This window comes from Parasteatoda tepidariorum, chromosome 5, assembly GCF_982258835.1.
Source record: "Parasteatoda tepidariorum strain Cologne lab strain chromosome 5, Ptep-v5.0, whole genome shotgun sequence".
Taxonomy (NCBI): domain Eukaryota; kingdom Metazoa; phylum Arthropoda; class Arachnida; order Araneae; family Theridiidae; genus Parasteatoda; species Parasteatoda tepidariorum.
This window is the reverse complement of record NC_141759.1, coordinates 79,199,210-79,225,538: the sequence shown is the minus strand read 5'-3', so window position 1 is coordinate 79,225,538 and position 26,329 is coordinate 79,199,210. Positions and strand designations below refer to the sequence as shown.

Here is a 26,329-nt window from a genome sequence, read left to right as displayed (position 1 = left end):
TTTTGAATTTTTATCTCACTAAGTGTTGTCAGTAAATGGTAGAGTTCTGTTATAAAAGAGTAAGAATAAAAATAGAAGACTTGAATAAAAAATGTAATATCATTACACTTTTTATTAAAGTCTTCTATTTTAATGAAGTGAAAAAAGTGATAAAGTCGTCTATTTTGATGAAGTGAAGAAAGTGATAAATAGCAAAGTAATGACTTTTATTGAGCAGTAATTGATAAATTATTTTAACAACAATGACATCTTTATAAATTTCATTTTGAACGGAGGTGCAATAGCCGAATTCAGACACCTATTTTTGTTGTGTTGCTATTCACGTTGTAAATTGGCTCAACAGAATAATGCCAAACGACCACGTACAATATTTTTTGCGGTTTTTTGGTGTAACGCAATTAAAAATCATATTTTTGAATTCGAAAACAAATTATAGCCAAAAATAGAAAGCGTGAATTACAACAGATTATGAATAAACGAAATTAAACAGTCGAGATGGTGAAGTTTTATATACATAAAATGTAGAGGCGTATTTTTGAGAGATTAAAAATAGAATATATTATTTATAGAATAAAAATCGAATAATAAATTTATATTATTTCAATACGTCATCTCCCATCCTTAATATTCGATTACATCAAATACCCGCCCCCACAAATACCTTTGACATTTTACTTCTATTCAATTTCCTTTACAAAGGAATTCGTTGAAAAAAATATCTAATCCTCTCAAACCACCTGCATTAAATAAATCAGTGGTGGATAGAAGCAGACAAATTCATATCTAAATACAACCGCTATACTCTGTATCGCTCTTGACATACTTAAAATATTCCACTATATCACCTGCGAGATATTAGCGATTAGTTCGTCGGCAGTGCAATATTTAGCCATTAAAGAAATTCCTGACCCTGACTAAATAAACACTTTAACCGTCAAATAGAAATTTTATGTCATAAATAGGAAGCACGACGTATGAAATAGTTGGAAAGGATATAAAGGAATTTAAAAACGCTTTTTTTTTATGTAAGTCTGTTGACATTTTATCAGGTGTCCTTTTTTTTCACTTTATATATTACTGAAATAAAAATGTAGCAGTAGAAGTCAAGGTCTACTAATTTGTGATACTGAATCAGGATATAATGATAAGTATAAACAGCTTGCGTCTAAACTTGACAAACACAATAAATTTGAAGAATTAATTTGAAGAACGAATTCGTAACTTCGGTGTTTTGTCCCAGTAGTTTCTAGCAGTCGGATTTTCAATCACAACACTTTCAATATCACCAACTCTTTAATGTATAAAGTAAGTAATAAAGAACCCCGTCCCACCCCAAGGGGGTATACGGAAAGAGTTTGACCCTTCATCACTATAGGCTCCTCAGGAGCTCGAACACCCAATCAAGGAAAGCGACGTCCCAACCATGGCGTTTATTAAAATCCAATTATTAAATTTACGTCGAATATTTTTAGACTATATGGTATACAGTAAAATAAAATCTATATATATATTTCTCTTACACGGCACCAAAAAAAAACCTCATTACAACTCCCCGAATGGCAACGTTAGAAAATCGACCAATGATTGCTGCTAAAAATGTCACATGCCAAATCTAGATGAGGTGGCTCATTATATAGAGCTTTTAAAAACGGAAACAATAACCAGAGTGAGCATTATCAGGTTGTTCAATTCAGATTCATGCCCTAAAAACATGATAATATTTAATTTAAACTCAATTGGGTATACTATAGCCTACGTCACAGGTTGTGTTATTCCTACTAAATTTAACCCATGAACGGCATTTTCTGCGAGCCTAACTTCAAGCCACAAATAAACAAACGAAGTGTTTGATCGTTTAAATAGCTGCTCGCCAGATTTTATTGCATTATAAAGAAAAGTAATTGATATTCGATTTTTGATTAATAATTGATTTATGTGGATAGTGGCATTTATGTGGATAGTGGCATAGATTTTAGCATTGCGTCATGGTAAATGTTATTCCTACTAAGTGGAAGTAGTTGTGTTTTTTTTATATTATACCCAATTAGGAATTAATTAATTAATTGAAGTGAGAATGCTTTAAAAGGCCGCTGTTGAATCGATATTTTTCTACTGGGAGCTACCTAAACGTCTAAGTGTTTGTATTGAATGCATTGAATTTTTTTATATTTCGCGTTTATTTATGCATTGAATTATCACGCTTTAAAATGCAGAATATTAGTGAAGCTGCTGGGGCTTTTAAACGTAATGAAAGAAAACGTGTTCGAAGAGCCCAAGAAAGTGTTGAGGAATGTTATGGAAGACGTAGATTGCAGAGATCAAGTGCAATAATAACTGTTCAAGATGTAACAGTAGATGTCGAAGAGTATAATATTGGCTCAATGACGGAACAATGTAGTTTTTGTAATGCTTACTTCTGGGCCAAAGAAAGAAATTCTTCTGGCAAATATACGAAATGCTACCACGATGGAAAAATTAATTTGCCTACACTAATGGACATTCCCGAGTTGCTGCAAAAATATTAAGTGATAATGCGATTGAGGCACGAAATTATCGAAATCATATCCGGGAATATAATTCTGCTCTTGCTTTTGCATCATTTGGAACACACATAAAGCCACCTCCTAGAAATGGACCGTATTGTTTTCGGATTCATGGTCAAATTTATCATATGGTGTCACCTTTGTATAGCAATGATCAAAATAATGCTGGATACGGGCAGCTGTATATTTTTGATTCAACTGAAGCTACCAACAGACGCATTGAAAACAATACTGGATGTTTACGCTCTGTAATGGAATGGTAAAATGTTATGTACTTTATCACAAATGTTAATTAATATAGAAATTGATTTCAATAATGCTGATCACCAAAAAATATTTCATTTGGCGATAAAACATATTTTTGTGTTCTTGAAAATGAAAGACTTTTTGAGGGTTATTTTCTCACAAGGAAAAGTTAGGGTTTAAAGTTTATATTTTTAAATAATAAAATTTTTTCTAAAACTTTCAGAATTTCTAGCATTAACTAATTTATTATACACATTTAGTTGAATTTAGGTGAGTAACTGCAATATTTGATAATTTATTTTGCTAATATGTTTCTCAGTTAGCTAATGTTTTGATTTTTTCACCTTGAACAATCTAAATAGCTAATATACTTTTTTAAAAGCCAATAAGAACATTGATAGAATTCTTCTACATAAGTACAATACTATGTCTTTGATGATAATATACTATGTCTTTGGGCTAGAACATTGTGTTCATTAGCGAGCGAGGGCAGCGAGCTATGGTTCCCGGCGTGAACCACATAGGATTGTGTAGCAATTCTTGGGGGTTGGCGAGAGTTAGAGAGCAGGGGGCGGAGCCTCCTAGTATAGTAATAAGAAATCCAAGATCAATTATGTCTAAAAACAATGGTGACATTCGGTGAAAAGATACGAATATTAAAAATCAAACTAGTCGAATACATCAAGGGTTCTTAAGAGAAATGTGTCAGTTGTCGGGTTCGAGTTCTTAGTTTCAGATAGCATGAGTAGCCAGTGCGAATAATGTATAAAGTAAAGTAGACCTGAAATAGCCTACTATGGGCCTGATGTGTCATTGAAGTTAAGGCACAACAATTTCCTGACCAAAGATACGATTGTCACAATGGAGTCAACATTGCGCACAGGCAGTCTTTGCTTTCCAAGCAAGCTGGCTCCCACTGGGGCTCGAACCCCAGTTCAGTGCATTAGCCACTAAATCATTATTTTATGTATTCTACTGCATTTTAAATTAAATTATCAAACCATTCACGTTCTCCTATTCAAAATTGAACTATGAACCCATTTTTGTTGTATTCTTCTGCTCCGACTAAAAAACCATTTGCATTCTTAAATATATAACTAAACTTCAGGTTTAACAAGAACTATAATGAAAGCTTCTTGTGCTAGAAATTAAAAGTTAGAAGAGAATCATTAAATTTCAATTATAGACGCCCGACATATGTCATAACAAACAAGTATCAGAAGTATTCTTGCAGAAAAAAAAGTGATGCTTTTCATTTTAAGTACTGACCATTTCATTTTTGTCAAGAGTTCTACAATAGATGGTTCGCCCCCTATTTTAATTCAAATATTTTATTTCGATACTAAATTCTTCCTTTTTTACATTTCTATTACAGGGTGCGTAGCCAAATTATTCGACAAAAAATAAGCACCTTTTAAGCACTTATCAAGAACTCAAAAAATATTTCTAAGCACTTTAAGAAAATATCATAATTACCCCGGGGTTGGAAAGTTTTTGACAATTGACGGTTTTATCTTGTTTTAACCGTCATGTCAACAAAAAAAATCTTTTGGCATTGTTTTTGACAATTGCCAAAAATCATGAAATTTTGAATCATGTAAAACGAATGAAGTTTTCCTACTCCACGGACTGACAATATGCCGAAAAAGATTGGGGTGGAATTAATTGTGAAAACGTTCAATAAAACAATGTGAACTGTGTCTTTTTGCATGATTCGTAGCGAAAATCAACATGGTAAAAGAAAAATCTCATTTTGAAAAAGGGAGAATCAAGCACTTTTTAAAAACACCCAATGAAAAAAGCACCTTTAAGCACTTTTTAAAAACGTTACGCACCTTGTGTTAGAAGCTTATCCCCCTCCTCTTCAAAAACTCCAAACATATTTATATTTCTTCAGATTTTGATTATTTCTTAGCACATTTAAAAATAATGCAAAAAATCACATAAAGCTTCCATTTTTCAATGCTTTCATGATTATTTTATGTTAATAACCTAATTACTTAAGCAAAATAAGTTAATACTTCAAATATTTAAAAAGAAACAAGCAAACTATCAGAAGAGATTAGTATAGCATAAATTAGCATAGCATTGCATAAATTAAGATAGCAAACTCTGTTTACGGACATTTTCTGAATAATGGTTTGCGCTTGATCGTATTTTTTCTTTCTTCCTAAAAGTTTTATATGCGATTGTATATAAATAAATATTGCGTGCAGTTGAGCGTAGAGCAATTTAAAGAGTATAGTTTTCGAATATAGGATCAGTTCCGCAAACATGGATCTATTGGACCAAATTTCGATTGATTCAATTCATTCTTTTCACGTTACGCCATTATTCTTTAGTTAAATATAATTCTTTTATCAATATTTAAAATACTTTTATCAGAAAATTAAATAACAATAAAGAAGTCAAAATAAAATATTAAAAAATAAATAACGATTCACGATAGAAATACAAACTTAGCGATCATTTCTTCTGAACTAGTGGACATTCCTTTTCGTTCTATTTAAAATGTACCAATCAAACTGCCAATTTCTCAATACATAATTTGATATGAAATTTTTATTTTGATTGATTTATTGTCGGTGCAGCGTTGGAAAATGTTTTGTATTAAAATGAAACATTTGTTTTCAAAATATTTAAATTCTTCACAAAATAGCTAAAAGGATGTTGAATCGTTAAAAAGAGAAAGAAGGAATACATCTGCTCTTCACTTAAAGATGAAAACAGATTATACTGTACATAATTAAATTTTAGTCTGTACATAATTTGCGTTTGCATAAAAACAAAAAAAAACAAAAATACGGATAACGTTCAACTTTATTTCTTCAAGTTGTTTAAATTTTAATTGTAACATAATTGAAAAGCAATGATTTAACATCTCTCTCTACCACTTATGGATGAGACTTCTTCAAAATCTTAAAAACCAAAATTTTGTGACTACTTTCTTTCCTAATAAACCTTTTTATAGAAGATCATTTTTCATTCGAAGGAGTTCATCTTCTTACTCAAGAATATTTTCAATAAACGAACTAAATGGATTTCGAAATAAATTTCGCTTTTCATAGAAAACTCAGGAAAGTATAACCTAAATTCATATCTAAAGTTACAAAGGGTATTAGAAATCAAGCATTAGTACTAGAAATCAATGTGTAATACACTCTATAACAAAAAAATCGACACACCAAGAAGCAGTTGTCCGATTGAAACGAAAATTGGTGGATAGGAAGACAATGCACAGAATAGTAAATGATTAAAATTTCGGAACAATTGAATAAGTCATTGCAGAGTTACAGTAACAGGTTCAATAAGGTGTTGATCCGCCTCTAGCCTGGATACAAGCCTGGATATTATCGGAATTACATTTGTACTAAAATATAAAACCCCAAAAAGCATTTAGAAGAAGGAAAAAAAATTATTCATTCATATTGAAAAAGGTATCGGGAATTGATTTCGTATGTAAGAAAAAATTTTAATTATGAATAACTGTTTCTCTTAGATCTAAATAAGAGCGAATTTGAAAAATTATTGCTTGGAAGTGAGCCTTGGTTTGGTTTTTATCCTTTACGCAGAAAAAGGCACCTGTGTTTCGTGTTGATTTCATAACCATAAATTATTATTATAAAGCTAAATACAATATTTTTCACTTATTTTGATCTAAATTAATACAAAATAATGAAAAAAGTTTGAAATATGCGTCAAAGGGTAAAAATTATGAAAATCTCCAAAAGGAGGAAATTTGGGTTGAAAATCACTGTTCTAAATATCATGCAATCCTCCCTTCCCAGAAGTATTGTGAAATATGGACCTAAACTGACTTTTTCTTTTTAAGTCGGAAAAAAACCAAGGACTCTATTAGACAATTAATCAGGTAAGTTTTGTATCTTTTAAATTTAAAATAACATTTCAACTGTAGGTTTTAATTTCTGTTTGTTTCATAAATCCGATAGCAACAAACTATCTATGCGCATGCAGTTTCATTTGTATCTAAAATAAATCAATAAAAAATAAATATGACTTTATTACTATTCTTTTAATAGAAGATATTAAGTTTAAAAGTTAAGAAAGGAAAAGTTAAGTTAAGAAAAGTTAAGTTATTAAGAAAAACCGAAAAAAATGGCGGAAACTGGACGAAATAGACGATACTAAAATTGACCAATACAAATATTTAGCAATAAGCATTCCAAGAATCATTTAGTTTTAACAAACAAAATTTAATATAGTACCAGAAGGTTTAAAGTTTTTCACATCTACTTCAAATTATTTATTTCTGGTCACAAATTTTTAAATCTATGTATCATATTACCTAAGAATCGATTTGAGTATTCATACTATTTGATTATAAAATTTACTATGCTATTTGCAATTCACTATGTGATTTTGAATAGTAATGATTAGTTTGCAATTTGCCAATTTAATTTTACTTATAAAATTTGATTAGATATTTTAACGTATCTTAATATAGTTGTAAATTTTTTTTTTCAAATGTCTTAATATAGTTATAAAATGTGATTATATATCTTAACATGTCTTAATATAATTATAAAATTCGATTCCACTTTATATAACATTGAAAGAAACTTCAGTTTTTGACAATTATTAAAAAATTCATAACTTTTATTTTTTTCAATTATTTTATTTATTTAAAAATAAGGCACTTAATAGCTTAAAAATTAAATATATTAATTAAATAAGATTGAAATTGTAAATTGTTTTATTACATGGTACTGCTTTAAAAAAAATAATAATAATAATACTTTTTCTCTTTTCCCACTTGAGTTTGAAGAAACCTCTTCCATGGCAGTTTTTTCCATAGTTTATGAGAAAATTTCCAGTGCTGATTAAAATCACGTACATCATATGATAATAATAATATTTAAACTTGTAATTATAATCATATGATTATAATTCTTTTGTTGTTTTAGATAAGCAGTTGACTGCAATATAATTGAGTGGTTTAGCAAAAAGGGAAGTAAGAAAATGTAGCTAACAATTGTAATCCAACTGAAGTTAATTTGTTATCCAAATTTTAAAAATCCAATTAAATTTTAATCCAAATCCATGTAAAAATAATTACCGTATTTCCGAAAATTGATTGCGTTTTTGTATTTAAATAATTTAATTGCCAAAAAAGATCTCGTGATTTTATCGCGATAATTCTATTTTTTCAATATTTTTTTTTAAATAAATAAATATATTGCGTTTTGAAAAAGTGTGAAAGCTGCTGCCTCCAGTACACTGTTTGCTTACACCGAATAAAATCGTTTCGTGCAGAAAAAAAAAAAAAAAAGACTTGAAATTACATTTGTAGAATCCATCTGAAAAGAATGAAAATTGCAGTAGAAAAGAAAACACATATCCTACCCCCTATTCCCCTATGTAGTTGTTCTTCAATACGAATTCGAATAAATATTCTGTAAACGTTATTTTAATCTATAAAACTTTTATTTGATACAAAAAAATAATATTAATAGTCCATAATCCTTTTGAATAATTTAGTATTTCCTTCTTATTTTTTTGTTCATAAAGGAAATAATTTCAAACAATGGCTATATAGTATACAATAATATCAAGGAAACTAGATAACCTTGAATAAAAGAAAAAAAATTAATGATGATAATAGTTATTAAAATAGTCGTTATCCCAAAAGATACAGCATTTTCATAGCATTAAAGCTTCGTGTTCCTATTTAAAGTACCGACATATATATAAATACATATATATATGCATTGAGGAAGGATAAAAACAGGTCTTAAGAAAGGAAAAAGAGCACAATATTTGTTTAATAATTAATAAAGAGAGAGAACAATTATCCAAGTGACAGAAAATCGTTGTACTCCTCAATAATAGTTAGAGAAAATCTTGCAAAGTAAAATGTTTCGTTTTGAGGAATAAGTGGAATCTTAGTAATTATAATTGGTCTGTTAAATAGGTCCAGGGAAAAAGTCTTTCCCATGAGTTAGTTAGAGGAATAAACGTTAAAATGTTAATGAATGCATACTTGAACTAAAAATAGATTAAAAGACAGGTTGTGAATATTAAAGTGTGAGGAAGAGCGTTTCGTTTTGAATAATAAATGAAAAAACAAAAGATTTACAGAAAAAGATTAGTTGAAGCTTCTCTTGTTTTTCATATATATATATATATATATATATATATATATATATATATATATATATATATATATATATATATATATATATATATATATATATATATATATATATATATATATATATATATACAACAAATAAATAAATACAAGAAAACACGAAAAAAGTTACGAAACACAATAAGTTTCATTTATTACGCATAAGCTGCAAGTAAACAGAACTTATTAGATAAGTTCAAAATGAAGATAAAAGAAAGGAAAATTATAGACATATGAAGAAAAAAAGGGGGAAATAATAATGAAAAAAAAAACAATTGATTTAAAAAAAAAAGAAGGATGAATTTTTTTTTAAAAAAAAAAGGAAAATAAAAGATATAATCTTTTTATCAGCCCACACGATTATATCCGCAAAAAAGAGTGCTTTCTGATATTGTATCAATATAGCCAAAGCGAAATATATTAATACAATAGTGTGAGGAGCACTCAAAAAAAAAATTTACAAAAATTACAACAAATAAAATAGAACACATTGTGTTCTATTTTATTTTACTATATTCAACTTTATAAACGTATTTACACATAAAGAAAATGAAACACACGGCAGAACATTCGGAGTGATGAAACATACGGCAAAAACGTAAGCAAAATAAAAATTGATAAAAATTCATTTCATTCATACGTCATTTTGCCTTAAATTGCAATAATCAAGGATTTAAATTGCAAATCTGGGGTGCATTTTATTTCATAACAAAGTAAAATAAAATAATTTCGCTATTAGGGGAGTGTCGGGTACCCCCGCCCACTGTCAATTTCATATGTATAGAATATTTTTTCAAGTCATTTTTTTAATATAACAATTAATGTCCGATGGCCCTCAATGGGCCATCGGACATTAATTGTTATATTAAAGAAAAAGATTATTTTCAAAGTTTTAAGTATTTATGCAAGTGGTAACATGGTAAACAATAGTTTTGAAAATGCAGGGTGCTTATAAAGTCCCGGACCCATTTTGATGTTTAATAACTCATAAAATAATAAAGATAGATTAAAATTAATAACATAAATGGTTAGACTCAAAAAGTTTCATGACCCTTGTCAATGAACTTCCACGTGTGCCCCCTTCGTCGCACGGAGAATATCAAGTCGATAGTCAATTTCACGCCAGGTAGCGACAAACATGTCGGTATCCACAGAGGCTATTGCTGTTGTAATTCTGGCTTTTAGGTCATCAATGTTTGACACGATCCTCCTGTAAACATTATCCTTCATAAATCCCCAAAGAAAAAAGTCCAGCGGTATTATATCAGGTAATCTGGGTAGCCAAGGAATTGGACCTCCTCGCCCAATCAACTTTTTGAGTCTATCTAACCAATTATTTTATTAATTTTAATCTATCTTTATTATTTTAGGAGTTATTAAACATCAAAATGGGTCCGGGACTTTATAAACACCCTGTATGTTGAATACAGTAGTCATGAAATTAAGAAAAATCGGTTGAATTTCGTAATAAAAATGATAAATGAGGTTTATCTATGGTCAATACATTGGTCTTTTTCATTTATACCTGAAAAAACAGTCAAAAAACATAATTTTTGTAACTGGGCTGGTCTACCCGACACATTTTGTAAAGAGCTGAAAAACAAATTTCTATTTTTTTAAGTTAAACTATTCTTTTTTTGTTTATTCTTTTTGCATCATTTAATTAGATGATAAAACAATAGAAACATACAAAAATATTGATTATTACTCAATATTATACAGAAATATAAGCAATACTCCTTAAGTGGGCGGGGATATCCGACTCTCCCCTACTTATAATTTTCTTTAATTGTAAAGGTCGATGTTACAGATTTTTCTCTGCTACCACTTTTGATATTTTTTGGCACGCGTGTCGTACTTTACAATAAAAACATATAACATACATAATTTACAACACATAGCATATATAATTTATCACACGTAACATATATTATTTACGATTTATAACATATAGAATGCACGACATGGAACATGCATAATTTACGGCAAACACAACATATGCAATTTACGAGATATAACATGTATATTTTACGGCATATTTTCATTTTAATTACATTTCTACACATTAGAAATACATAGTTTACGACATAGATATTTTTTTTTTTTTTTTTTTTTTTTGTTTCTCAATTTAATCGTATTTTCTTACAATAAAAATACTCAGCATTACGACATAATTTTTTTTTATCTATTGAATCATATTTTCGCACATTAAAAACTTTAGTTTACGATAGATTTTTCACGAATCAAATCGAATTTTTTGCACATTAATACACAGTTTACGAGGCAGATCTCTTATCTATCTAATCGAATATTTTATTTATAAAAAAAACATTTAGTTTAGGGACATAGTTTTTTTTTATCAATCTGATCGAATTTTAAATAAACACAATAACAAGTAGGTAAATAAAATGAAGTTCACGATGATAATGAGGTCTAAAATTAGACTACAGCCTGAAAGTTATTTATGAGGTAACGCACTTCATATTTACGCATGCTGCTATATCTTATCGTAAGTTCCTTTTCAAAAGTACCAAAAACTTTATTTTGAGTAAGCTCTTTAAGTTTGCATTTATTCCTTTTTGGTCTAACGCAAAAAGGATCTAAAAAGTTTTCAAACGTTTTGGATTGTAAAAAGTTTTAATTTTTGAAAGTTTTTATTATCAACAACTTATTTTTTAAAGTCTCAACATTAAACGATTAATTCATGTTATAGCGAGAATCTTTAAATTTCAAAAATACTCTTTCTTGATGTAATATTAATAAAAATTCAGATGGAAAATAAAAATGGAAGGAAAAAAACGCAATAGGGACGGAATGAAAATAAATACCAATATAAAGTGTTTGTATAATTTTTTTATTAAAAAATATTGAATTTCATTATAAATTAAATGAATTCGGAAAAACCTTACCTTTAAGTGTTTACAATTAAAAGAATTTGAAGCAAGTGCTGTTAAAAAATATTTCTATAATACTTTGACTCTTTTTTAAAAAAAAAATTTACAGCAAAAAAAAAGAAACGAAACACTCTGAATTCTAATGCAGACGATAATTACAATAATTAATGCAGACGTAGGCAAATAATGAATATGACGGTAATTAAAGCAGACGATATTTTAAGTTACGAAATCAGGCACAAAATCGCACTTTCTATGTATAATTATAATCTATGTATATATTCTTACTTTTTTTGTCAACGAATTTAGATTTCTGACCTTCAAAATACGGGGGGAAAGCCGTAATCTGGAAAATATGGTCCCAATAGTTTGGTCAGGAAAGCGATTGAAAGTTTGAAACCTCGTAATTTTAATTTTACTTTTGCATTTTTAATAAATAATTTTAAAAAAAAGTATCTCCACTTAAGTATTGTTTGTTACCTTAATTTTGTTTCATTTACTTTTTCTTTCTTTATTTTTTTATTCGTTTAATTTTTTATTTACTTATTTTTGAACTATTTATACATGCTATATCCGTTTTCTCATTCTCCAATAAACCGATGTAGAGGACTTACTACCTATATTAAACATGTGCTTAATAGAACAATGTAAATCAATGAACAAAACCAGATGTTCTAAAAAAACATGTGATTTAAAACAGTGGTTACCAACTGGAGGCCCTTGAAGACTTTTTTTGTGGCCTGCGAACTAAAATATATTAGTTTTCATTTTTTTTTTTACGGACAATTTTCGTAAAAAATCATATGGCTTTAAAATACTTTTCTTTCGTTAAAAAAAAAGAAAAAAGAAAAAAAAACTAATTTCTTTGTTTTTGTGAAATTTAACATACCAACGGTGCAATAAAAAAAAAAATTCTCAGGTTTTGCAATCAAGAAAATATTTATTACTAGGAGGCTTCGCCCCCTGCTCGCTGGCGCTCGCCAACTCCTGGAACTGCTTTCGCAGTTCATTTCGCTTTGCTCGCTCATTGGATACGTTCTTAACGTCTAGCTTTTGTATACTTTTTTGAATACTGAAGTTCCGAAAACTTTTCACGATAGAAAATTCTAAACCTGTGCATTTCAATACTAATTTGAAATTGCAAACAGTTCACATATTTTTCTTAATCACACTATTCTAAATTTCAGTTGTTGAGAAAAATAACTGTTGTAAGTTTCGTTTTAAAGTCTTTCCCACCAGAGGGCTAAAGCCATGTGTTGTAAAACAATATGAAATAGTACTGAACGCCAGATGTAAAGCATCGGCTTCGATGAAGATAATTTTGTGAGAATTTTTTTGATAATTCGGTGAGAATTCACCCGATTAGACATATGATGCTCACTGCGTGCTCTTGCGCGCCGAAGCCTATCAATTAAAACGTATTAGCGTTTTATATAATATAGATTAGCCATATGATGCTCACTACGTGCTCTTGCGCGCCGAGGCCAAGCAAACTGTTGCCAACGCGAGAAAAGAAATATCATCGGTTTTATTGATACATACGTATTAGCGTTTTACATAATATAGATAGATTATTTGTAATTCAATACTTTTGCTTTGAACAACTTGATAAAAATCTGACAGTAATATTTAATGTTCCTTCAAACAAAAAAGAGTCCTATATAATATTTTGACGACCCACCATTTGACTGGTATTTTTAATTGTGGCCCCCAGCCTCATGTAAGTTGGAAATTCCCTGATGATTCAGAAATAAGCAGTCTTCAATTACTACAAAAAATTTTGTTAACTTAAGATAATCAGCCTTAAAAAGTAAAGAAACCACAAAAAACTCTTCACAAAACAATTTTTTCATTGAAAACCGTTTCATTTATGGACATGGAAGAAATTAACGTTACATTGTAAGAACTGTGAACCATAAAAAATGCTGAAATCCGGAAAATAATAATCCGGTTTTTAAAATGCAGCGTAGCGCATCGTGAACCAGCACAGAAGTGCTAAATTTTAAGTATTATTTACATTAATAAATTTATAGTTCGACAAAGATAAATATCTTGGTTAAGTTTTGCTAGTAGAAACTATGGGAAGAAAGTGTTGAACCTTGGATGGAACGTATAATTTGTCTAAGCTAAGAACTCCTCCCGCCACAAAGTCTGAAGCCGTCTGGTGCTATAGAAACAAGAATGGTGCATTTTAGGGAGGGTAGCTTCACTCTAGGACCAACACAATAGACCGAAGAGATTCCCTTTCTCTCGCCGACTAGAGCCGAAACCACTCCAAAACAGTGACCCCGCACTCCTACTTGAAATAGTCATACCTCGTTACCATGGTCACCGCCACAGGTCCAGACGAATGTCTGGAGGAGTTCTTATTTTAGACACACTATACCCAACACCAGTGTAAATATGTTTGCTTCCCCTCTATGAAGAAATTCTTTGTTCTGTATATTAGGTTGATATCTAAAATGTAGCAGTCCTGTAACAACAGTTGCTATCTGATGTGTTGTACATTTTCTGATCTTTTTCTAAGCAATACCATTGGAAAACAAAGCTCAGTAGTCCTGTAGTATTTACGTTTAAAAACAAAGATAAGTTAGATAGATAACAAAATGCCATCCACAATAATAATACATAGAAATTTTAAAAATGAAGTACTTTTGCTAAGCCTAACTAAACAAAAAAAAAAAAATGTGTTTGTTATATCTTGGACCAGTGTGAGTATTGTATGAAGGGACGGCTAAAGATATGTGCAACAGGTGTTTCTAAATGTCAGTTAGCATAAATGTAATTCAGTGTGGACATTGCCAGGGAAGGATTGTTAAAATTTTCATGCTCTCAGTTAATCTCTAAATTTTTTAAATAATGAAATTAAATATTAATTTGGTATTCTTCGTTAATGGTTCATTCGATTTAAAATATCTAATGCAGGCTGATAAAAAAAAACTTTATTAAAAATTTGTTTTAATTGCGTAAATATCCAATTTCAATCAACTTTCGAGACAGACAAGAACTCAAAATTTGTGTTATCAAAAGCGCAACATCCAATGCTCCATAGTGCAACATATGATGAACTAAGACAAGTGTTCCCAGTTTCTCACGACTACGGAACCCTCAAAGATCGAGCGTCTTATGACTGAACCCCAAATATATAAGTAAAATTTATTACCAGCAGTGATCATATTAATCAAAGAAAGACTATTACATATTTTAAAAATATTTAATGTGAAGAAAAAAAAATTTTTTTTTTCAATAATCGTTTTATCAATAAAACTCATAAAATAATAAGTTTTGTGTCTAACAATAGAATTCGTAGGCCTGAAAAGCTATTTCGAATAGTTCTGAATTTGTTTTTTGTGCATAAAGTAGCTGGAAATGAATAAATAAGCTGAATTATAATTTTCGAAAAAGAAATCTTATAAAATTTGAGAATAGCTATCAGAGAAATATAATTCGTTATTCTTTAATTTGTTCATCTTATTTTGAATCGAAAAGTTCGACGAAACCTGCTGATACAATTTTTAATAAATTTTGTTTTACTGGAATTCGATATAATATAAATAATTTTATAAAATTTACCAAAATATCAAATACACATGCTTCAGAGACATGGACTTAAACAAAAAGGGAAGAGAAGTTACGACAACTGGAGAAAAAGATATAATTTTGAAATATATAGGATCTTTGATGGCAATGATATCATTAAATCTATTAAATTAAGTTGAATGAGATGGGCCGGGCATGTAGTGAGAATGAGCCCAGAACGAACAGCATTGAGAGTCTCTAATGCAACCCCCTCCAATAAAAGGCCAAGAAAGGCCCAAAAAGAGATGGAAGGACAGTGTGGATGAGGATTTTGCCATCCTAAAAGTAAAGAACTGGAAAACAATTGCTGGGAGAAGGGCAGAATGGGAAAAGCTTCTGAGGAAGGCCCAGGCTCACAAAGGGCTGTCGAGCCAATGCTGATGAGGATCAAATACACACAATTCACATCACACAATAGAGAACAACACACAAAGAGAGACATCCATGCCCAGAGCGGGATTCGAACCCGCAGCGATTGGCTTCGCAGTCAGGCACACTGACTGCTCGACCGTCTGGCCGGCTAGATATTAATATAATTGAGGTTTAAAAAATAATTCCTGAACTGAAAAAATTTAAATCAAGTGGTGATCCTCCAGGTAGCCCTAGGGTTTAGCGGAACACCATTTGGAAACAGCATATGGTAAGCAAAGGTATAGCACTATGTTGTGCAAACGATTTCTTGTTTTTACTTCTTTAAATAAAAAAAAACTGTATTTCTAGCAAAATGTCTAACTTTTTTTTTTTTTTTTTTTTACTAACGCGAATTTAGCAGTAAATTTAATAATTCAACTGTGAAGGATTCTCATATTCTTTCTAACTAAATTTTTCCTATTACTATTCTTGTCAAAAAAAATCTGAGTTAGTTTGCTGTCGCCTCTTTTAATGAGATTGTGAATACAAATGCAAACTATTCTATATTGGGGGGGGGGAACAAACCTAATTCTATATCGTACTATATATTGTATGTCGTAGTTTATATTGTATATAGCACTATATACAATGCTTAAAGATCGGGTTTTCAGGGGGGGGGGGAAATGGAGTAAAAATTCAATATTTATTAACTTGTGAGAAAATGGGTTTCACAGTTAGAAAAACTATTAGCATAAAAGTTGATTACAAAGAAATATTTCGTTTAAATTGTTGCAATTTACTGAACTATCAAGTATCTATATTTCAGATTGATAACAATATTTTTACGCCTTTTTTTATTACACAGTTTTACTCTTACCAGATAATTAAAACTAACGTGAAAAAATGTTACAAATTAGAAAATGAAAATTTATGATTTAACATCTAAATAGTTTATTTATCTTAATGGGTGTCGTTGGTGGGGGATATTGAGTATATGCCCCCTTAATAATTAGAAACCTCTAAAAATCCCCCTCAATATTTCAGGTAAATAAAGAAAATTTTAGTGAATTATCATCGATTTAAATTTTTTAAAGTTAGAATCACGGATGAAATAAAAATAATTAAACTTTTCGCAGACATTTAGCACATTTAGGAATTTTTATTATTTTTTTTATGTGTGAAATTTAGAGAACTATTGTGATTGTGTCATTTAATTTCACCCCCTTTCCTTAAAAAATTGGACCCCTACGACATCCATGATCTTAACTGAGAAGCTTCGGTGACATATATTGCACATTCACATGAGATCTAGGTTTAAGAAGCGACCCATATATTAAAAACTACAGTTTCAGAAAATTCGGTTCAATCTTAAACCATAACATCCATACATAAAAACATAATACCGATATAAAAACCATAAAATGGAGCAAATTTATCTTAACCTAAATTAAATGTTAAATTGAACCATGTTTCCATTCAAGTTAAATCACAAGTAATTAAGTTTAAAAAGTACTATAAAAATAATAGCTCCGTATAAAGGTTGCAGTAAATTTGAACGATATCATGCTTTAACATGTGCTTCAAAAATTTTTTAACAGTGTATTGGATAAAGGTAACATTAATTAGAAAAAAAAATTTTAATGTATTTTACAAACATACCTATTTTTCTTTCCAACTCTTTCCGCTTCGCTGGTGAGGGCTGTCCACACATATTGCTTTTTTGTGTCATTCGAATCACCAACTAACACTTCAGAATCAAGAATCGATACGGCGTCCCGATCTGCTACGTCCGTGCTGGACAAGAAATTTGACAGTCCTTTAGAAAAATCCGAAAAGCTGATTCTTCCATCACGATCGTGATCCAAATCCTCAAAAATCACATCGGCGTCATCAATCGAGATATTTAGGCGACAGCACAAATCTCTAAATGCTTCCCGATCAGCAGATCGGGTACCATCCGGATCACAAGACTTAAAAAATTGCTGAAGTTGAGCCGCCATGGCCATGAGTTTTAATCTGTAGCTCTGCCAAGTAATGGGCTCTAATAACAAATGGAGAAAACACAGTCTTGTGTAACTGGAAGATATAGACCGCGACAACTGAAGATCGTAAAAATGCTAACAAGAAAGGATAAGTTTTGCAAAATTTAACATAAAAATAATTATGTTGGATAAAAACAGCAGCTATTACTGATGATTTAAAAACTCCTCAAATTCACTTAATAAACTTCTACAGTAAATTTCACATCCAAATCTTCTTTTTCAAAATTCTGGGTGTGAGGCAGTACCTCATTGTTGCAATCGTCAGATCTTCTGTAACAGAATATTCTTATTTACTTTCGCCTAAGAAATCGTTTGATAACTTTTAAATTTAATTATTGTTCATAAGAACAAAATGGAGTTTAAATAAAGTATCCGTTCCGTTCGTTTAGTATTCGATGTATCTGCCTTACAATAATTTTTATTAATCGAAAACTTGCAATAATCCTTTAGAAAAGCCAACGATGGAAGCAGACGATTTGAAATCAACAGCGCCATTTTTGAGTTTTTTCGAAACTAATGGGTTTTTGAATTCCATATTTTTAAGAATCATTTTTCAAAACTGACACAATTCCTTATCTTGTGTCATCCTTGACAGAAGCATGTAGAAGTGAAGTTTGCGTAAACCTGTACCTGTACTACTGACGGTGATTCTGCTTTTCTTGTGTATCTATTCCAGCTGTTTTTTGCTTGATGCGCAAGGATTCTGAATAGCTGGGTCAATAGAAACACCTGCCGACATTCAGAACAGGTGGGCGTGGTTTAGTCTGCAGTTTATGAATCATATTGTTTTCATCTGTCTCTTTTCATGCTGTTTTATTTAACGAATTAAATGACAATGTTTGATTTATTCAAAATTGTATGTATTGTAAAATTGTAGGTATTATGAATATGGTTTTCCAATAACTGCACAGAATACAAATTTATAATACTTGAACCAGTAAGATTTAATTCATGTGAGTAATATCAATAAAAGCAATTTTAAATATTTTTAATACGTCTTTAACTATAGCTTTTGTTACTTGGTTAAAAACTTCATTCGCTTCAAAAATATGTAAATAGGAGATAACAGTCGACATGATGCAAGCGCTCAAAAACAGGCTCTCATTTTCAAGACTTGTCAGTTGTGAATAACAGGAAACTGAAGTAATTTGATATATAAAACGAAAAGTTGCCAACAAAAAATGCAAATATAAAGGTGAGAAACAAAATTAGAAAAACCGCAGTAACCGAGAGAAAGAAAAAAGATGAGAAACAGAACAAGCATTTACCATGCATTTGGAAAAGTGGTGAGCAACTAATATTATTAAGGGAATCAGCATTCATATGATTAAAATATGATTCCAGGGCATCAAATTGAGCTGATGTAACTGGAATGGAAATAATTTTGGCATTGTCGAAATTGATTGTTGTAGTTCATTTACGTCCCACTAGAGCTGCACAATGGGCAATTGGCGACGGTCTGGAAAGCATCCCTGAGGATGATCCGAAGACATCCCATCACAATTTTGATCCTCTGCAGAGGGGATGGCACCCCCGCTTCGGTAGCCCGACAACCTACAAGCGAAGTCGAGCACTTTACGGTAGACCAGTTTACCGAGGACCAATACCGCACACCCTCGGTCCCTACGCAGACTAATCCAAGTGGTCACCCACCCCCACACTGACCGCAGCCAGTGCTTGACTTCGATGATCACCTGGGAACCGTGTCTTAGCGATTAGTCCACTGCGGTACTTGTCGAAATTTAAGTTATGCCCATAATCCCAACAGCTGAATTTATGCTAAAGATTAACAACAATTTGTGAAAATGAGTACTAGAAAAATGTCGATTGTTATTTCCTATTTATATATTTTTGAAGCGAATGTAGTTTTTAATCAAGTAATATCTCACCTCCTTAGTTTCTTAGGATTATTTATTTAACAAAAAGCTTTTGCGTTAAAGGCAACATAATGGAATTTTGTAATCAAAATTTCAACTTTACATCATGTAGCTAGAATGCATAAATTCAAATTGAACTTTCGTGCCCGAACACAATGAATATGAATCTTCCCATTGACCGCTACTCGCAGAATAATCGTCCTTTTATTGTCGAATAGAATCTATCGTCAATCAAAATTTCGATCACTTTCCAAATAGTGATAAGAAAAGAGGCTCTAACTGCACCCCTGTATCGAATGACAATACAAGATTCAATCATCTTCTGATCACTACAGGCAGACTTATATTACTAAATAGTAGATGTATTAAAAATCTGATCATTTCAAGGTAGAGAATTAAAAATTTTACTGCATCTCAGTGTATGAATACACAAGTTGTAGTGGTGTCCTGCCCGTTACAAGAACTTATTGCAAATCGACTCTTTTTGAGAAGAGGGAAAGATTGCACTGATATCAACCAGGGCTAAAGAGAATAGAAGGGCTGGTTCACTCCTTTGAAGAAACTCTATCCGCGCCAATCCTCCGATTATCTCTACTGACGTCACTTTGGCGCAAAGCTCGCACTTTTACTTCAAGAACAGAGCGTTCGGCCTTTCTAGCTCTAACTAATATTGGAGCATTTCTTTTTGTGACATATTCTAAGACAATTGTTATTTCCTATAATGACTTTCCTCAGTTTTTGCCGTGAATTTACAAAATTTTAAAACTATTAACGAAATGCCAGTTTGCGCGATTGCAACTTGCAAAAATTCTGATAGAAAAACAAAAGGAAAAAATATAATTTTCCGCGTGTTCCCTAAAGTAAATGAACAACGATGTAAAGAATGGATTCCGAAATGACACAGTTAATATAAAACAGCAATACGTTTTTTCTATCGTTAAGAACTTATAAAAATTCGTTATCTAAATAGAAACCGCCTCGCTACTTCATAAAGAAAGGCATCTTAAATTTAAATATCTATCAACAAATGTAAAATTTCTCATGTCATTATGAACCTAAATTATTATTTTGTTTCAGTAATTAGCTTTTAAGGTTGATGTTTCCTAATGATTAAGTATGAACAAATTGCTATTAACGGCTTATTTTAAAATCGGGGATTCTAAATTTAACTCAACTTATTGTATAAAAGAATATGTAGATAAAAAAGTGTCGATATATGCTTTCATTTTTCTTTATAATTAAAGCTAAAACTGAACTTTTTGAAATAAAGTATTTATAGTGTCATTTTCGCCAACTAGTAAAATATTTTTATAAGTTTAAAATGGTATTTTTTTAATATAATGGCCAAGAAAGTTTCTTAAACTATGTTTATGAATGGAAATAATGTGTTATTACGTAAAGTTTGAAAGCTAATAACCAGAAAAAGTCTAACTTATTTTTACAAAGAGAAAGATGCAAAGTTATCATAATATCTTTGCGTGCGCCGAGATCTGTGGACACAGTGACGTTATGGGGTGGGAAATCGTAGCGTCAGCGCTAAGAGCGGAGTGAACTAGCCCTTCTATTCACTTTAGCCCTGTTTAAGATGAGTTTCGAAATTTGAAAAGGTTCATTAACGAGAAAGGTGATTATCACGAAAAACGTGTTATCAGACAAGGAGTTTGAAGGAACGATGTTCAAATAAGAAGAACGGAGAGTCAGAGATCACAAGTTCGAAAGACCGCCGGAAGAGGGAGAAAGACGAAAATTATTCAGAATGGAAAGTTTTTAAGCTCTATTAGATGTGTTCTTTCTTTAAGTGTATTTGTTACGATTTTTAAGTGTATTTGTTACGATTTTTTGTTGTTGTAGTTCATTTACGTCGCACTAGAGCTGCACAATGGGCTATTGGCGACGGTCTGGGAAACATCCCTGAGGATGATCAGAAGACATGCCATCACAATTTTGATTCTCTGTAGAGGGGATGGCACCCCTGCTTCGGTAGCCCGACGACCTGCACGCGAAGTCGAGCACTTTACGGTAGAACAGTTTAACGAGGACCAATACCGCACACCCTCGGTCCTTACGCAGACTGATCCAAGTGGGTCACCCACCCGCACACTGACCGCAGCCAGTGATGCTTGACTTCGGTGAACCCGCTAGACTCCCACTCAATTTTTTCTCATCTTTATTAAATTAACATACCCCACTACTTAATTTCGTCAATTTTGTTAGATCGGAGGTGCGTGCCACAGTGCACAGGTACTCCATTGCCCACTAAGTAACACCCCTCGCCCTTGACTTCGGTGATCTGCTGGAAACCGTGTCTTAACGATCAGTCCACTGCGGGACTGTTACGATTTTTATTACCCTCATTATGCAAGCGTTTCTGATTGGATACCAGACGTATGCTTGTTTATATAAGACAGATCGCGAAAGGATTTGTTTTGGAAAGAGAATGGCACAACTATATCTGTGTTATGACATGGAGTGTAGAATATTCTCCTTAATTATGTTTTTCCGAAAGTTAGTGATGTTCAACTAGTTATTTAATTCCTTGCTTAATAAAAGTTCTTTGTAAGTTCGCTAGGAATTTTCCACTACGCACTTTATTTTAACATGAATTAGTTCCCAGTTATTTAGCTGTAAATCATAATATGGCAAAACACTACATTATGTGCTCCGTAATGATTACCTTAAATATATATAATTAGAACCATTTTAGAAATGAGGTAAAAAAAAATATACATTAGGCATATCAAACTACAATTTAAGTGGGGGGGGGAACAAAAATGCTATTAAAATCAAGCGAATTACAACTAAGATAGGAAGACTGAAAATATAAAAACAAATTAGGTTTGCAGAACTGAAATATTATTAGAAACGCCTCCAGGTTTCGTAAGACAGCCCAACTGGTTTTGATGTTTTCATCCCTATCTCCCCCTGAAGAATTTTTTTTTTCTAATATGCTTAATTTCTTTTACTTTATTCTTGATAAACATAAAATACAACGAATAAAACAACAATTACAAAACGCTGTATGGCTATAGTACACTCTGTCACAGTAAGCAATTTTGAGTTTCGAAAGCAGTTTAAAATTTTAAGAAATGTTTAACTCCTTCAGGACAGGCCAGAAAAAAAAAAATAGAAGTCCCAAATCTCAAGAGTGCATGTACTTAAGAGTACACATACATACAAATTGAGAACTCATATTTGCGTTCACGGACTCCTGGAGTCAGAAAGATTAGTCTCATATGATACTATAGGGAAGAATCAGTTGATTGAGTTCATATGTGATCATGGTCTTGAAGGGGTTAAAGTGAAATTTTATAACCGTCGTTGAATAGACGACAAAATTTTGGGTTTACGACTTCCAATGTTCCATTCCGTAGCCTTGTAATTTTGAACCCAATCCAGAAGACAAAAGAACTCCTGGATCAAGTACTGGTAGAAATTTGCCTTCATGGAGGACTTTTTGATAGAACTAATCCGCATTTCATAGAGAGGTTAGTCTCACTGCAAGGGAACTCTAGCCCATGATCCGTCTATCACTGAGAATATTTTACATGTGCTGTGGTCGGTGTGAACCGGGTGCGGAATACGTATCGAAAAGCCATTGCTGGGATTTGAACCAGGAACACCTTATTAGGAGGCGAGAGCTCTATCTCCTGAACCACCACGGCTCGTTGCTAGTAATTATAATTAAACAAAAATATCATGTTTTACTTTTCAAAGCAGCAAGCATACAATGCACGTTTTTTTTAAAAAAAAAAGGACGCCATAACATGGGAGAAGCTTTTTGTCACAAATTTTCTTTCACCTCCATAACTAGTTTAAAGTTTAGAAAAAGTTCAGACAAACCTGGCGTAAGCAAAGCCGTGAAGTCTAAATACGTAAAAGAAATTTTTAAAATATCAAATTGAAAATAAATTAAGAGAAGGTAACTTAAGATTAAGCAATGGAGAAGTTCTTTTCATAAAATTTATTTGTATTTTTTTTAATCAAAAATTGAAACCTCATACCTTACTCTATGTTTGCCTAAACTAATTTTTACTTTCTTAATTAGTAATGAAGGTAAAAGAGAATTTGCGACGAAACAGACATGACAACTTTTTTCCTTAAAAGAAAAAAAGTCTACTTTTAATGCTAAAAAAAAAAAAACTTTTTAAATGCCTTGATGGCTGACGTAAAAAAGATTTGAAGCAGCATCACAGCACAGCAATTACTTAATTTATTTTTAAGTTCGTGTTGTGTTAAAGGCAAGAATTCATAAATAAGAAGAAATGGTTTTCAGTAAGATTTGTTTATTTTAACACCTATGAACTTCACAATAACTACACATATACACACTCCTTTCATACCAAACATATTTTACACAAATCAAATGAAACATGGAATCAATGAACATACATGATGAAATGCATAACCTTCCTTCAAATCTTAATATATATGAAGAATACCAAACAAAAAAAGGCGATTTAAATGAACTAAATCATATTTATTTCTGACTTTAATGTACAACCAAATAATTCCAGATCTATGTCACTCTACACATCACAGTTATTGCACGGGAACTAAGGAGGCAAAAAAAAAATTGACCTAAGTTCCTCTCCCTACTTTTTTTCGAAATGCACGATTAAAAAAAAAGCAGGAGGCAGAAAAATAAACAAAATAATCAACAAAAATATGAAATTTAGTAGTGCAGTACTTTTACAAGTGTCTTAAACTTTTTACAAATAACATTTATAATTAGATTATTTGCACTTTGTAATAAAAATAAAAGCTATAATTAAAAAAAAAATTAACTGACATAAAGAAATTAACCGTCAATGAAATCAAAGCTAGAAAAAAGGCTGAAGTATAAAAAGCTTGTTTTTCTCATTTCTAAAGCAAATCTTTTTTTCCACTTCAATATACAGGGTATTTTGTAATGATTGCTCTTAATATATATTTTAAGTCTCCAGAATCAAAAATGAAATTGGAACGTATCCATGTTAGGGATGGGAAACTAATATTAAGCAAGAAAAAACAACACTATCAAAATTTAAGAAATCACAATTGAAAAATGTAGGACTAAAAATATCAAAACCTGTTTGATTGGAAGAAAGAAACAACGATTATTAGAAACACCTCTAAGTTTGATCACACAACCAAACTGGTTTTGACATTTTACAATCCACCTTAATCGTTAGTGATTTCACAGGTTTTAATAACGAATTTAGTTTTCCCTTGCTTAAATATTAACTTGCGTTCCTTAATGTATTATTCAGCTTCATTTCTAACAAAGATTCTAAAAAATTATATTAAAAGCGATTATTACAGCGATTATCCTATATATAAATCGAGAAAATATGAATGAAATTTTTGTACAACTTAACATTAAAAAAAAATATATAACATTTCTTTTAGCTAGAAAGAATTTTTGATATTGATTCTGTTCTGCTCACAAATTATAAAATGAATCTGTAATTAAATTACACATGAGGTTCCAACCATAAAAAACATACTTAGTTCATCCCCACTTTGTTAAGCACTTAAGTTCTACTAATATGGTTCATACTACTTATAATAATTAGCACCCAGATAAATTTAAAAGAACCAATAATCTGAATGCAAGAAAAATGTAAATTATTAAAATTTAACAAACAGCTTACAGGACCACAAGGGACTACATAATCATCTGATATGCTAATAAATTTACTAACACTTCTCAAAAGATGCAATGAAATGTAGTTGCATACCTATTGCTTGAAATCCACAAGATAAGCTCAGAACAATTCCTCGTTGCATAGCAAGTACAACTTATTTCCAGTTTCATGACAATACTAAAGAGCTACAATTATTTTATTGCAGTTAAAATAAAATAAAAGCCACACACTTGATTTAGAATGTATCACATAAAACTAGCCCAAGTGATACACTGGAAGATACATCTAAGGCTAGTTTTGTATGACACACTTCCTAAAGATACTTCCATTTAAAAATAAAACATATAAAAAAGTGTCAATTAAAATGAGAAATATTAGAATAAAAACTTGCTTTAATACCAATTATGAAAACGTTTCCAGTTGTGAATCTCGTTTAATAATGATCTAAAAGATCAGTACAATATAAAACAAGAACTATAAATAAAAAAATGAATAAAATTTGATTTTTCGTGACTAATAAAATATAATTTTTAATTTTTATAAAATTGCTTGCTTTTGTTAAGTTAAAAAATTTTTATGGTTGTAAATTATATTTGAAATATGCTTTAAAGTTAAAAAACATAATTTGAATAAACTTTTTTTAAAGTACTAAAATATAATTTTTAATGATTAAAATAGAATGCTTGCTTTCTGTAAACAGATATTTTTTTATGATTGAAAATAAAATCTGACTTATGTATTGAAGTAAAAAATATAAAATAATTTGAAATAGCGATAGTAGTTATTTTTTAAAAAATCATATTTATAATTTGCAATTAAATTGCAAATGAAATTTAGCACTAATTCATCAAAAAAATCAGAATTTATAATTTAAAAAAGCATTGTTTGACCAAATCATAATTCAGAATATGCTGTTTTCTTTAATAATATCTAAATATTTAAGATAATTATATCAATATGATTAGAATGACTATTTCAGACTAAATAAAAATCATTCTATAGAAACCAAAACATATCTT

At 30.6% G+C, this 26,329-nt stretch overlaps 1 protein-coding gene across 2 annotated transcripts in view; it reads right to left on the bottom strand.

Annotated features, from left to right (window-relative positions):
• LOC107452689 (ras and EF-hand domain-containing protein) overlaps window positions 1-18,510 on the bottom strand; it is a 55,168-nt gene extending 36,658 nt beyond the window's left edge. The window contains exon 1 of one of the 2 annotated variants that reach the window (XM_043046936.3): window positions 17,424-18,510. In XM_043046936.3, the coding sequence (XP_042902870.2) occupies window positions 17,424-17,770 (347 nt within the window). In that variant the 5' untranslated portion in view covers window positions 17,771-18,510. The remainder of the gene's footprint in view (window positions 1-17,423) is intronic. The other variant, XM_043046935.3, reaches the window with a different exon arrangement.
• Window positions 18,511-26,329: the final 7,819 nt, after the last annotated feature.